Source organism: Schistocerca gregaria, chromosome X (genome assembly GCF_023897955.1).
Source record: "Schistocerca gregaria isolate iqSchGreg1 chromosome X, iqSchGreg1.2, whole genome shotgun sequence".
Taxonomy (NCBI): domain Eukaryota; kingdom Metazoa; phylum Arthropoda; class Insecta; order Orthoptera; family Acrididae; genus Schistocerca; species Schistocerca gregaria.
The window spans coordinates 405,150,607-405,166,528 of record NC_064931.1 but is presented as its reverse complement, the minus strand read 5'-3'; the positions used below and the strand labels follow the sequence as shown (position 1 = coordinate 405,166,528).

Here is a 15,922-nt window from a genome sequence, read left to right as displayed (position 1 = left end):
CTATACTAACATGTGAACCTTGTAATGCAGTTGAGTAAAATGTTTTCTTGCCACAATATCTGTTTATCCTGCTCCTTCTCATGGTGCAAATCACGGCTTACAGTGTATGTTACATAAACAAGAAACTTGAGCTAACAGAAATGAAATACCCAAATTTGGAAGAAGGAAATCTGAGGACTTTTAGTACCCTTGCTTAAACAGAGCCAGCTGAACTCTTCTATCGGTTCTATCGCACTCCTGCTAATAATTTTTTTTCCTCTTTACTTATTTTTCAATTTATGTATATTTTCCAAGTAATATACGTGTGGCACGTACTGAAATATCTGAATACCTTTACTATTCTTTCCCCAGTTGGATCCATTATCCATAGCATTTTTCTCAGTATGCCGACTCCAGTGCTGTATCTAGTTTTACTGGAAATCTTGTTAATCAAAATATTCAAATCATTGAACTTTCTACTACACTATGACTGTCACTTTTGCGGGAGTTAATCTGCATTTACAGAAATAATGACACCACTCATCGGGAAGAATGGCAGTCCAAATTATCAGTAATGTACATTAGTTTCAGTGAAACTAATTAATTTCTGAGATAACTAACACTAGCACTCATGACCTACTACATACTACAATGTAGTGAACCAGCCATGTAAGAGCATATTATTGTGAGCCTGAATGGTATACTGCAGCAACACTGACAGCAGGTAGGCAAAGGATGATGATATTGTAGTAATTCAACAATGTCAATGCAGTATTGCAAATCAGGTTAGCTTGTTGAAACAGTTGACCGAGCTGAGCGATAGCGCATGAATTTGTGCAGCAAGGGGCAAGGCAGAGTTCCACACTGGTAGAGGCGTTTCAGGATACATAACTGTTAAAGGTGCACATGCGCAACAAGCATACCGCTACCGAATTTTACTGGGCTTATCCTTAGTCTCACAGTCCTACCAGGATACCGAGGCTGTGCCAAGCAATATCATTACATGGAACTGCCTGTATTCATCACTGGTTCAAGGCCATGGCAGAGCAACAACTCTACACACTGAGTCTCTTGCTGGTATTCTCCAGCAGCACGTCCAACTCCTGCCCCGGGGGCATGCACACTTAGTTTATTGTGGCAGACTACACTCGCTGTGATGCAGCCAAGTCACCATCCGGGGCCACAGCAGTGCAACAGATATGGCATCACCGAGAGTACACAATGCTCACATGGAATTCTTGCTGCCAGCTTACAAAATTTGGACTCTGGCACATGGCAAAGGCTCTCTGTCAGCAACTCGGGGTGTGCTGGCTGCCAGCCCAGCAGAACTCAGAAGCCAGCTGGCCACTGACCTAGTGTACTATACAGTGCAGATGTCACAATTACGAACTTGCTAACTTTGCAGCTCCCTTTCTCTGAAGCTAGCTCCCCCCCCCCCCCTCCCTCCTCCTCCTCCTCCTCCTCCTCCTCCTCCATCATCCACTCATACCAACCTGGTTCAGAGCTACAGCTGCATGTGCTACAGCAGATTTTCCCTCTGTGCTTTTCGGATTCCAGTCTTTATCATCACACTTTTTTTGGCCTGGATTTTATGCTAAAGCTGACATAATCCACTAATTGACTAAACCATTAATTAAGAATTCTGCATAATGTACTGTAATTATCAATATGGTGCTTGAACCTGTAAATGTGGTGTTTTTAAAATGGATGGGTAAAACTGTTTCATGTTCTTCAACTGTCACATAGTTCATAAACCGAGTTACTGTTAATATTTATAGTTCATCCAAAATGGAAAAATCTAACTTATGCATTTTTCAAATGATTATGTGCTTTTTGTGATCATAGTATGTTCTTCAAAGTCTGAAGTCAACAAATTTTTTCACAGTTTGGGACCAACTTGCACTTGCACAAGACCTATGCAAGACTTCTAGAAAATGCAGTTAGTCTGGAATGTACTTAAGTTCGTAGTTGAGTTTGTGCCTAAACATCTATCAAGCAGCACTTCTAAGTTATCTTTTTACACTGTGTTAATATCTCCATGTAAGCTAAGTACATTTCTGTGTGATATTATTTGTCATCGTGCAACTTACCGTTGCCACTAATTTGAGAACCTTCATCTGTCTGACTCCAAGTAAACATGCACTGTGACACTGTGCAGTAAATTTGATGTGCAACCAAACTTCTTAAGTAGTAAAAATGACAATAAGCCAAGTTACTCCGAAATCTTTGTAATGTACATTATTTGCAGAATTCCTAGAAATAAATTTACAACTCATCTACACAACTCTTATCACCTTAACTCTGAGGGCCTAATGGACAATGGAGATAGTGCCTCACTGGAACATCAGAGCCAATATTATGTCAAGTTCACTATTTTTATATGAATGGTCCTGTTCATAATCTGATATGAAGATTATGAACATTTTACTAAACAGTAAATGTGACTGTTCATTGGGAGGAAGTATTTTGACATTTAGCAACAGATAGTAACAGGAAACAGTGGGGGGAGGGGTGGGGGTCAAAATGAAATCAAGAGAGAGAGAGTAAACACCACTTCCTATCATGTCTTACTGTTTTCATGGTGATCCTTGGTTCTGGTTTCCAAAACAATCCTCGTGTCCTTTTCTTCCAACACACTTGTATTTTTCGAGAAGAAAGAAGAAAGACCTTCTGGCTGTGATATCTAGCAACTATGGTCTTTGCTTGCATTTGTTTAATGACATGTTGTAAGTGGGTGTTCTGTCTGGCCTCTGAACATCCTTTTCTTTGTGGCTTCACAACAAAATAAGTTCAATCCAGTGACATGGTTTGACCAGTAATTATTGTGCATCATCATCACTGTACTTACTCCACATCTGCTAAAACTACTCTGCTCTCTTATAAATCTGGCACCAATAGTTTTCTTATTCAATGACTAATTTAGTAGTGTTTTGCAGTTGTCTCTTGTAAGCTGATACAGGCAAGCAACACTAATATTCACAGTATACCACTGCCTGCCAACACACAGTTTGGTTACATATTTTTATTACTTGTCTTAACACTGTATTGCTCTTTCTTTACTCACCATAAGGCTTGTGTTACATAACTTCACTTCAGGAACACTGACCTTTCCATTCTACCCACAGGGACATTCAGCAATCCCAGGTGATACAGAAACTGCAGTTTCTAGAACTAATCAGTGTCATTCCCTATTTAGCTTCGGCACCACACAGCTTGACTGGCCTTTTTTATTTTAATGTACCACTGACCCACCAAGCTATACAGTCTCTGTTTGAAGTGCCAGACTACAAATACAAAGGTCTTGGGTTTGATCCCCAGTCAGTCTTAGGATTTTCATCCATCACTTATCAGTTGTTTCACCCCTGATGAAGTTTGTTTATGTGAAAACAACCACTGGGTATGCCAGTTCAGAGATTGGAGGAAGACAATGGCATTCCATTCCCAACAATACCACACCTAGTAAAGTGCTGTGGTGTTCAGAACAATCTTCATATTGGTAACAGTTTTACTTTTTATTAAAATATCATAAATTCAAGCACTTGCATATGGACACACACTCGCCTGCCCCCAGCTCTCTCTCTCTCTCTCTCTCTCTCTCTCTCTCCGGTAGGGGTGGCGGATGGAATATCAGGAGTGTATAGCGTATGGCCCTGTACCTGATTGATGCTAATTATCATACAAAGTTTTGTGGAAAAGAAAATTAGAAGTTATAACTTTGCCAATTGTAAACTACAAAATAGAGAATATATGCTGACAAATACGGCAACAACTGTTAGTATGGAGCAAGAGGCTGTGGTAAAATTTATGGAGGTCACTAAATTCCTGATGTTTGGCAACTAATGATTTTTTTTTACAGACTCTTAAAATTTGTTTAAGTTATTGCTTGGGCTGGTTTCAACACATTTTAGGGTGCCTTAACAACCATTTCCCTGAAGCCTACAAACTGCCCACATACAGAGGAATGACCTGAAAACCAATTTCAAATGTTAAGGCACATTATAAAGCAAATATTTGGTATCAGAAATAAACAAAAATAGGACAAATAATCTATGTAGGTTTCATCTACATCTACAATTAATGCATAATATTTTCGAAGTATTGCCAAATCTGTTTTTCCATGTCTGATAGTCAAAGAAAGTCCGAAGTTGTCTGAAATAATTCACACTTTCAAAGAATGACAATGAAATTAGGAAATTCTATGCCATTTCACTGCATGCATCTCTCTTTTAGCAAAATACTTTTAACATCGTAGCAGTTCAACTACTACCATTACAAAATACTTCAATTCAACAAAGAAAGCAACTGCTTCATTTTCTAACACTTAAGCTTTCATTATCTGTTAGAACTTGGTATCCAACAACAACACTTACAATTGTCAACAAAGCACTGTAACTTCGGCTATTGAGATCCATTCACATTAAAATAAAAGTTGAATGCAGAACATTCACGTACCAGTTGGTTCAGCAACGTCAACACTGCCAGGCTTTGAAGCATTCTCACCCTGTTCCTGGACCATTGATGACAACTCATTAGCCTGACGGATAAGGCTCACACGATAGAAGTAGTTCCGCCAGAAGTTTTCTTCACTTATCCTAAAATGATAACCAGCCTTTTAGTTGGTAAAAGAAAATATAGAAAAGAAACACACAATTTTTTAAAGAAAAGGGCTGTAAATGATTGCTTTTAAGTATAGCATTATCAATGAAATTTTTGCACTCCCTTTTCAAACAGCTGTCAATATTTGCTGACTTTCCGCAATGACACCCTCAGTCTTCACTATGACTTACAGGCAGACAAACATCGCATCATTCCCAGTAACTATAACAATATGAAACATGCACCTTGTGACTTTGCTTCGACTGTAAGTTGCATTCACCAAATGAACTAGCAATACATCAAAATCTTTAAAGTGCTTTCCTTTTCCCATCTGCTTACCAAAATAATTGGTACCCAAAATTGACAACAACCATCACTGGATTCCATTAAGAGTGGCAATAAAGGAATCAAGAAACAATACAATAAAAGTATCTACGTCTGAAAAAGAGATAGCTACATTGATATAACAGCAGTATAAAAATTCATGCCATCTTTTATAGAAAGATGATCATGTATAACTACATACTACCTACACAAAACTTCATACACTCTAAAAAGAAAAACTTATTTTATGATAGCCACAGAGGCTTTCCTTCATGACTTGAGGAAAGTAAATGAAACATTGGCAAATTCTGGTAATTCTGGTGTGTGTGTCTCAAAAATGGTGTCCACAGAATTAGGATAGGCACTCATTAGTTAGGCACTCATTAGTTCCCTCAGTGGTAAGAAGCAACTTTGATGATGTAACCTTTTCAAATGTTTATCACATCACTGCATAAAGTCTGAAGTAAATCGGTCGAAAACTTTTTTAGATTGTTGGAAAAACAGTTTATTTTTATGCTGAAGCCAGATTAAGATAACGCCAAATATAAGAGAGATATGAATAACCTTAACTTATGAACACTGTTATTACTGCAAATGTTTCAGATAAATTAGAATTTAAGGTACCCAGCTTTGCCCTACTTTTCCTAACACACACGTCTAGACTGCAGCTACACTAATATTACAGAAAATTGCAACACCAATGCACTATGAAGAGGTTTACAACAACAGAAAAATAATTAAATTTACATAACTATATGTGATCTCTTAGAACTTCTGTATGGGGTTAACTACCTATGTGCTGCATAGAGACACTTTAAAGCTTGAGGCATCAAAAGACCCTAGATATTAACCTCAGAGTTCATATGTGGGTACATAAATTGACAGAAATTGCTACAGTGCCAGAATGAGAAAGTTGCTGGACAATCGTATCCACATACTTGTTCAACCATAACAAAAATATGAAGGCCAAGGAAAAAAATGATACTCTTATTGGTTTTCTAAGAAGGCTTCCACATTCCTCCAGTTTTGGTTGTGCCTGTGTGATGTGCAGTTGGGTGAGTGGGCAACTGCTCATACAGCAGCCTATACTTTTCATTTTTGTCACACTGTTTGGTATTAGGTTGGTGCAGAAGTTCATTATGTTTTTGGTATGCTTGTTCATTTTCCTGTTGTTATGTTTTTTATCAATTGTCATTTTTATTTGTAGTTCACTGTTGCTATCCAAATTTACGTACTGTCATGCTGACATTTGCGAGTGAGTGGACCTGTGAACACAACAAAATTGAGTATCAAATGGAGAAATCTGAATGTTTCCAACATATTCTTCTGTTTGAGCTCAATGAAAAGGGCATCCAAAAACATTTATGCCATGTATGGGTATAATACCACTGGACACAGCACAGCAAGAGAATGGTTTTCTTGATTAAGGGGACCACACCACGGTTCAGGTTGAAAAAAAACCTGATTTTCGATTTTCACCATATTTCGATATATTAAGGTTTTATTTAAGTACTGTGAAAAGGATTTTGCTGATTTATTTATTTATTTATTTATTTTTTGAGCATTTAAAGAGCATTTTCCTACCATGTGTGTTTATGTGCCACGCTCACTTTTCTGCATGTATTTTAGATCTTTATATCCCCTACCTTGCACGTTAGGGATTTTCTTTTTAACTCCTAAGTGTGTTGCTATCCTTGGAATGCAATGGTCAGTATTCTTTTGTTTCTGCTGTTTGTAAACAACATGCTTTGAAACACGCAGTTAGTTTTGTTCAAGTGTGATTGTGAGTAGTTGTTATACTTACGTTTGCAGTGCTTGTTTTTGTGTGTTTTGTTGTGTTTATTGAAGATGACAAAACAACGGTATTTTCAGGAAATGACAATTTAGAGGAAACAAGTTTAGAAAGCTTTCTGTACAAGAGCTTATGTTGCCTGGCAACGATGTTTCTAATTACAATTCTTCAACAAGTGCATCATCAAAGAAGCTCTCACTATTTCAAGAGAGTTACAACGAATTTACTGTAAGTTACAACGGATGCAGCAACATTATTATAAATTCGAGAACATTGTCAGATGTAATTTCTAAATTTGTTCACTAGACAGTATGGTGAGCCACAAAGTGTAAAAATTTGTTGAGAGTGCCAGTCGGAGAAAATGCCCAGCAATTCCTTTGGATTTAATTTGCACTAAATGCTCAGCTGTGATTTCATTTATGAGTTCTTCAAAATCAGATGGAAGTGGCCCTTCTGAAATCAATACTAGATTAGTTTATGCCTTACGATCCACTGGCAAGGGCATGGCTGCAGGGAGAACATTTTGTTCAGTGATGAACTTAAATCAATCGTCAAATAAATTTGAAAAACTGACTGCAATATTAGAGAAAACTGTATGTGAGGTCAGTGAGGAAAGCATGAAACTGGCTGCTAGGGAAGCAATGGAACAAAATGATGGATGTTCGGGTACAGCAGTTGCACTTGATGGAAGTTGGCAGAAAAGAGGACCTACTTCTCTGAATGCAGTAGTGACTGCCATGAGTGTAGACACTGGTAAATTGTTAAATTCGGAGATAATGTCTGAGTATTGCAAATGTTGTAAAGTCAATGAACATAAAGAACACAACTGTGTGGCTAATTTTAGAGGAACAAGTTATGGCATAGAAGTTCATGGAATACAACAAATATTTCATTGCTCCATAGATACAAGAGGTGTATGGTACACCAAATATTTGGGCGATGGTCACAGTAAGGCATACAACAATGTGGTGCACTCTAAGCCATATGGAGATGCCCTTATTAGCAAAATAGAATGTGTAGACCATGTTCAAAAATGTTTGGGAACAAGGCTGAGAAAACTAACTGTTGAAATGAGAGGAAAAAAAATTAAAAGATGGAAAATTGTTGACCGGACAGGGTCGGTTAACTAAAACTGAAATAGAAAACTGGCAGGTATTCTATGGGCAGGCAATTAGGAGAAATAAAGAAAATCTAGAGGCAACGAAGAGAGATGTTTGGGCCATATTCTTCCGTAAGTTCTCTACTGATATGTCATGTCCTGAGTTGTGTCCATCAGGATAAAATTCATGGTGCAAATACAATAGGGCTCAGGCAACTGGAGAATCTTATTCTCACCAGCATTCTCTTCCTGCTTCAATTATAGCAATTAAATCTATTTACAGAGTCTTGGGTCATCCTGACCTAAGGAAATGTTTGCATGGGCAGACACAGAACCCAAATGAATGTTTCAACAGAACCCAAATGAATGTTTCAACAGCATAATTTGAAACCGCCTTCCTAAAACTGTATTTGTAGGATGAACTAGGAGTTCATGATGCTGTTATTACATTCAATTATGGTAATATTGGAAAGTTTTGGGTACTGAAAAATCTGGGAATTAATTCTGGTGAAACTATGATCACTGGGCTGCAACATTGCGATAAAATGAGGATAGCTGATGCAGACAGGTCTGCATCTAATATGGCCAAGAAAGCAAGACAAACATCTAGTACGGTGAAAAAGAAGCTTGAAGACCTGCTAGAGGCCAAAAAAGGGCCATCATATGCAGCAGGACAGTTTTAATTAACTGTAAGTAACAAATTTAGAAAGTTTTTTCTTTATAGTCAATTTCCCGCAAACTAAAATTTTCAGAACATACGGCCCATTATATCAGAAACTATCATAGAAAAATGAATGAAATTTTCAGAGACTCTGCATAACAAAAAGCCACCTCTGGTACTACATTCATTAATATTCCCCCACTAGGAAGTTCACAAAATAAAATATTTTCTGCATAAAAAACTTAATATTTTTTGTTCATAAATTTAAAAAACTATTTCTTAAAAACTATAACATGGATAAAGTAGATTTTAGTACAGTTGACTATTAGAATCATGTAACATACAGTAAAAATATAAAGGCCCTGCATCAAATAGTTTCTTCAGAAATGGGTCAAATACTTGCCTAAATTAACATGGGTTAGGTAGGCAGGGTGTAGTCCCCTTAAGGTGGATCATTTTGATGTTATTGACTCTCCACATGCAGAAAGACCTTCAGGTTTTGACGAATGTCATATGAACGCATTAATCCACAATGATGATGTCAATGGAATCGAGAAATGGCAGATGTGATGAAATGTAATCCTTCTACCACTGTGTGACATTTGCACGCAATGGGTAAAGCTCAAAAATTAGATCTATGGGTACCACATGCTCTAAGCCAAAATCACAAACATCAGTGGATGGCCATATGTGCACCATTACTTACTCATCGTCAATTTACTCGTGAAGAACATGAACCATTCCTATCCTGTATAGTCAATGATGATGAGAAATTGTGTGTCTATGCTAACATAAGGAAAAGGAAGGATTGGTTAAGTCGAAAAAAAGCAGCAACTCCCCTTGCAAAGATCTGCTTCTTCCACAAAAGATAATTTTATGCAGCTGGTGGAACAACGATTGTGTGGTGTACTACAAACTGTTTTTCAGAGGTGTAACTTTCACTGTTGACATTTATTTTCTACATCTGAGATGTCTTGCAAACCCATTCCAAGAACAACACCCAGAAAGACGGCATGAAGTGATGCTACTCCATGATAATGCCTGCATTCTACTAGACTAACCACACCCAACCTGTTCACCTTATCTTGCACCCTCAGATTTTCACCTTTTCCACTCTCTTTCCCACAACCTTGAAGGAATTTCATTTCAGGATGAAAAAGCACTCCAAACATGGCCACATGACTTCTTTGCTTCAAAATCACACGATTCTACAGTCGCAGAATGGAAAAGTTACACTGTTTTAAATAGTGAAGGAGAATATATTATTGATGAGTGAAGTCTCAGTTATGTGTATCTGTTGCGTTTATCAAAATTACAGAAAAAATGTTACAAACTTATGCAACAACTCTACAGCCTCACATACAACACTATCAGGCAGAGACTAGGACTTGTTTTATTTTTCTTATTTATATTTTGTGTATTTCTTTGTTTTAGCAGTGTAGATTTAGGACTTTTGCAGTGCAACAGTCAAGCAGTTCAATCTCCCTTGTTGCTGTGGTCTGCTTGCACTTTTCCTGTTGACTGGCTAATTCAGAATATAGCAGGAAATGAATTGCAACAGTGCTTGTGTGGACATGAGGGAGATTAGTCATTGTCCAGACAAGGCATCATCTTTATGATGATGCCCTATGCTGAAGTGGCAGTGGAGCAACTGTGGCAAAAGCTGCAGTGCCTCTGGTGCCACCAGGACCCCTTGGAAATCTACGTCTTTCGATGCACATGAGCTAGTCAATTTGTCCTCATCTGAGGTTGATGGGGTGGAAAAAAATACCTGCTTGAAACATCATTTTATTCTACTGAAAAATTGTTCTTCTGTAATAAGGAAACAGTTTACGTGCAGCTCTTCTGTTGCACACATAATCCGAACTCCTGTTAACCATACCCTTATCAGTCAAATGTTTAAGTAACAAAAACAAGACACACTATGAAATTACACAGTATGTTTTCATTCGAATTTTCATAGCTGAAGAAATAGAGGGAAATACATATATTGAATATCAAATTGACCAGCCTGATGCCAACTTTGCAAAACAGGGTTTAATTGTTAGAAAAATAAAGATAATTAAGAAAAGCCTAATTGGTGATTTGAGGGAAATCTGAAATGTTTCACAAATAGCTACTGCTACCTTTGCAAGTGAAGCATCAGAAAGTTTCTCTCTTTAGGGCCTAGCTGTTTTGCATATAAAATTTTGCATTGGCGCAATATTCAACTGACAAAATGGCTTCTTTCAAACCTAAATTCAAAACTCTTGAAAGCAAAAGAGGCTAGGAGACCAATTATGTAAACATCTCTTTGATAACACCTCAGTGTTGTTGCATCTCTGAAGAAGATTGCTGTTTCTCTTGCAGCCATTGGCACCTCACAGTTGAAAGCTGGCAACAGCACTGCTAGCTGTCGGGAATCTTCTCACGTTAACTCGACTACAGAATGTCTCTTTGTATCACCTGAGGTGAGCAAGCACAGCTGAATACAAAAGATGCCAGGTAAATGTGGACAATCATCCAGAAACAATGAAGGCAGCGTAACACGTGAGAAGACACCGAATGATGATCAAGGAGCACAGAATTACATGAAAGTAGTGAGAAAATTTCTTGCAGACATAGACACTTTTGCCAACCAACTCTTGCTGTGTTTGCGATCGCCAATATTTTCTACATCTTTCCACATGGTGTGCAGATAACACAAGGGTTTCTGATGATAGAGAACCGTTCACAAAATGCTATCACTAACTGACCAGGCACTGCAACTTTTCTCACACAAGGTGCAACATAAAGGAATTGTAAAAAGTGGCGTCTCTCTTCATTGGCTTGTCTTTTGCTGAGGAGTGTTGTCTTGTGTTATTCCACACATTTATAAACATCCAAAGTAACTTCGATTAATTAACAGAAAGGACAAAGAGGTCATTTGTTGTTTCCGACAAATCATGGAAGAAGTATAGGAACATCTGCCAAGCAATCTTATAAATATCATCATTGCCTTTGATTGATATGCAGATGAATTTTGACATTTGACCACAAGTTGGTTTTTAATTACCTTAAGAAGCACAAACACCTGTAAGTCAACATAAATTTTGAAAAATTGGCTAGCTCTGGAAATGATTCGCATTTCCATGAAACATTGGCTTCAAAGCAGCCATCAAGAAAAGACATCAAGCACTGTATTAGGGATGCATTTTACAAGAGTAGGAGTAAAAGAGACAGCTACTCCTATCTTCAAACTTCCACAAATCAGGCAAATTTGAGGCATTACCTTCGGGGTGGTAACTTTAAGCGCTGTTGTGGCTGTTGCTCTTTGGGAAGCAAGCTTGAAGCCCATAATCTCGTGGGGAAATGCACAATTTTGTCAAGTGCATACGCTATTCGCAGAAATAAGTGACAGAAATTGGGTCACATTATGCTTATGACAAATTAAATAAATAGGTTAAGTCAACACTACAACAATTATTCAAGCTCTTCTCTCTGTTTCTAGTCTTAGCAGAGAAGTAATGTTGATCGACTGCTTGAACAGTAGTTAAGTAACAAAGGAGGGATTGAGATTGGACAATACCGCTTGGTCTGAAGACTTATATACTAGTAATGGATGGGATTCAGTTAGCCATGAACATTTTAGTGACTATTTAATAATGCCTGGTGAAAACACGACTATGGTTTTGCATCAGAGTCATAGCCTGCATTACTACATTGACTGGCAAACTTTAATTCCTGCTGGTTATTGTTTGAGATTATCTCCTTGCAACTGCAATCATCAATCATCATGGCTTACTGATAGTTATACTCAGGCATCTCAGAAAAAAAGAGGAGGAGGAGGAAGAGGAGGAGAAGAAGAAGAGCTTCACTGAATCATGAACTGAAAAACAAATGCTTTTTCAACCTTTGTGCACAACACTCCAGTTGAAGTTCAAAGAGATGTTGCTTCACACTCTGCCCAAAACTGGAACAGTTTCTGAACATTCGATTCTGACGAAAGCAGAACAGCGATTGAAAAACATGTTCTGCTGGTGAATAAAGAATTTCAGCCACCAGTCATTGAGTGTTCGGGGTGGGGAAAGAGGGGGGGGGGGGGATGATGAGAAAGCAGATAGTTTGTCACAAACATAAAGCTGGAAAAACCTGCTGTCCATTACATCAAATATATTTGAAAGATATCTGTAACGACCTGTAAGTATTTCCAGCAGCATGTTACAGGTAGCGAAAAAAAGATTCTGGCTCAGTGATTATCTTTTTTTTAATGCTCACAGATTAGTTGGCTGAGTTGGGGGAATGGACCAAACAGCAAGGCCATCAGTCTTTATCCTCCCAGAAGAGTTGAGTAAGAGCGTGCAAATGAAAATATCAATTATGTGAATGATTTAAGCACCCTACATTCTGGAATATTAAACATGGCGAAGCTGACAGATCTGAACTCATATTTTTATAATATGCATTGTTGTTCAAGCGATCTCGTCGGAATGGTCAACCAGTTAGGATCTTTTTCCGATTCCATATTCTCGGCTCTAATGACCCTTTCTGGCATTAAGTTATCAGCAATCTGTGTATTCTTGACAGCACTCCTACCACGAAAAACACGACAATGTCACCCCAAGAGAGGATGTCATAGTTACTCAAATTCCCGGTTAATCTGACACGCTAATTTTTATCATTGCTTTATCAAATATGCAATGTAATTTTGAAGACAAATATATTGAAAAGACATGTCACTGATTACTTTATCCGTTTTGAATTTCACATGAAAGGTTTTGTGCATGCCCACATACTGCGCTAGATGAGGATTTTTCTGACGTCAAGGGTCAATTACTATAATCTTGACATTATCAAGCTAAGGCACGCCAATATAAACATTCAACCAGTTGGTTCTAGGACTTGTATTGTCATTTATATTTTGAAATACATTGCCACAGCTGAGAGACATTATCAACAAAAATATTCTACCAACTGTAGAAACAGCTCTGTGAAAAAGAAGGGGGGCAAAAAGGCATATCTTTGTTTGATGACACCAACATTCTGAACAGCCAATAAATGTAAACACAAGAGGCAACTGTGATGCTTTGTAATCGTAAGCTGCATCTCTCGGGTAGGTAGGACATATTCTTGAGCACTGTTCACAAGTAAGAATGGCTAAAGTCAGTCTCACGGCGATATTTTTAATCTGCAGCACCTCTTCAGTTTCGTGGGACTCCGTCAGAGTAAGTGACAGCATGATAATGTGTTCACTGAATTGATCTATCAACTTTGTAAAGCCAACTTCACTTCTGATGACATAAGTGTCCTCTACAGCAGAATATATCCCAAGGATTTAAGGTCAGGGACCAGGAGAAGAAGTTGCTTCAGATTCATCCAATAAATGCACAAAACACTACCTGCAGAACCGGCTGCAACAGTTTATCAAACTTGTGCAATTGGTATATACTCCGAAATTTAAGAGGACACAAGAAAGTCAGCATTGAAAAAGCATAGCAAACTAAACATCAATTACTGTGGTAGACTTGCTGATGAAATTAATATTGGAGTCGGCAGTATAGTCCAATCCACGAACAATGGCGGTTTGCACAAGTCGAGTCATGGTCAAAGCTTGCATTATTGACAATTCAAGTGGCAGTTGGGGTGGGCGCATTCTTTCTGCTTGTAGAAAGAATACATACTGCAAATTACGTCTCTCGCTTACTGATGCAGAATTTATCACTTACTAACACTATTAGCGATGTCAGCTCACGACAAATGGAAACGGATTTCACTTAACAGCTTGCTACGATCACATTTAGTGCTCGCACTAGCTACAGTGTTCACAGCAGAGCACTCTGAACGCTCACTGGCTGTCAGAACATACGTGACGTAGGTGTGCAGAACAAGCCTTAACACTACCACCATCATTCGTGACTAACTATAGGCTTATGTTGATAAGACCAGTGCTATCAGGCATGTATATCCTCAACTGGTATTGGGCGAAATTGTTGAGATTAATTGGATCCATTAAGTTTCAGCTTCACAAAGGTCAATAACCACTGAGAGTTCTCTTTTGCTTAGACAATCATCTCCACATTTCAACTAATAATCAACATCTTAACACCATTCAACAGATAGCTGTTGATTAGAGCGGCAAATTCTACACAAAAATTCAGCAGTTTCAGTTATCTTTGACAATGAGCTGGGCTACGACTCCTTGTAAGTTGCAAGGGCTAACTTTGTCTCCTTCAGGCGCAGTCTACTTTGAGAGATGAATATTTGCTACTCGTTGAGTGTATATGATGTTAACCAGTTTTCCACCTTTGGATTCTTTTTGTCCATTTTGGATGATACTGATGAAGGTCAAATGTTGCATGCCTGCTCCTCATCAGTAGTTGTCTATGAGTATGCACATTTGAGAGGCTTTCCACTGTTTGACACAGAGCAGCACTTTACAGTTACAGGACTTCCTGAGACTACAATCCAATTGTTCTGAGACGATGACAACAGTGAACATCAAGGTCGAGCATCTCAGGAACTGAAGAAGATGGCAGAATTCTACTTATGACATTAGAAACCATGGATTTCTTAGTTTCATGCCGGGAAAATAAAATAAATACCAACTCATAGCACAAACTGGAACATCTCTGCTTTTCCTTGGTCAGTGCTTAATTATGTTGTACTTCACATTTTCTGAACAAAACTTCAAATTACAAATACACTCCTGGAAATTGAAATAAGAACACCGTGAATTCATTGTCCCACGAAGAGGAAACTTTATTGACACATTCCTGGGGTCAGATACATCACATGATCACACTGACAGAACCACAGGCACATAGACACAGGCAACAGAGCATGCACAATGTCAGCACTAGTACAGTGTATATCCACCTTTCGCAGCAATGCAGGCTGCTATTCTCCCATGGAGACGATCGTAGAGATGCTGGATGTAGTCCTGTGGAACGGCTTGCCATGCCATTTCCACCTGGCGCCTCAGTTGGACCAGTGTTCGTGCTGGACGTGCAGACCGCGTGAGATGACGCTTCATCCAGTCCCAAACATGCTCAATGGGGGACAGATCCGGAGATCTTGCTGGCCAGGGTAGTTGACTTACACCTTCTAGAGCACGTTGGGTGGCACGGGATACATGCGGACGTGCATTGTCCTGTTGGAACAGCAAGTTCCCTTGCCGGTCTAGGAATGGTAGAACGATGGGTTCGATGACGATTTGGATGTACCGTGCACTATTCAGTGTCCCCTCGACGATCACCAGAGGTGTACGGCCAGTGTAGGAGATCGCTCCCCACACCATGATGCCAGGTGTTGGCCCTGTGTGCCTCGGTCGTATGCAGTCCTGATTGTGGCGCTCACCTGCACGGCGCCAAACACGCGTACGACCATCATTGGCACCAAGGCAGAAGCGACTGTCATCGCTGAAGAAACACGTCTCCATTCGTCCCTCCATTCACGCCTGTCGCAACACCACTGGAGGCGGGCTGCACGATGTTGGGGCGTGAGCGGAAGACGG

General features: G+C 38.9%; 1 protein-coding gene across 10 annotated transcripts in view; it reads right to left on the bottom strand.

The window, feature by feature from the left end:
* LOC126297640 (synapse-associated protein of 47 kDa-like) overlaps positions 1-15,922 on the bottom strand; it is a 325,546-nt gene that overhangs the window by 20,998 nt on the left and 288,626 nt on the right. For all 10 annotated transcript variants that reach the window (XM_049988670.1, XM_049988666.1, XM_049988665.1 and 7 more), the window contains exon 7: positions 4,432-4,571. In XM_049988670.1, the coding sequence (XP_049844627.1) occupies positions 4,432-4,571 (140 nt within the window). The remainder of the gene's footprint in view (positions 1-4,431; positions 4,572-15,922) is intronic.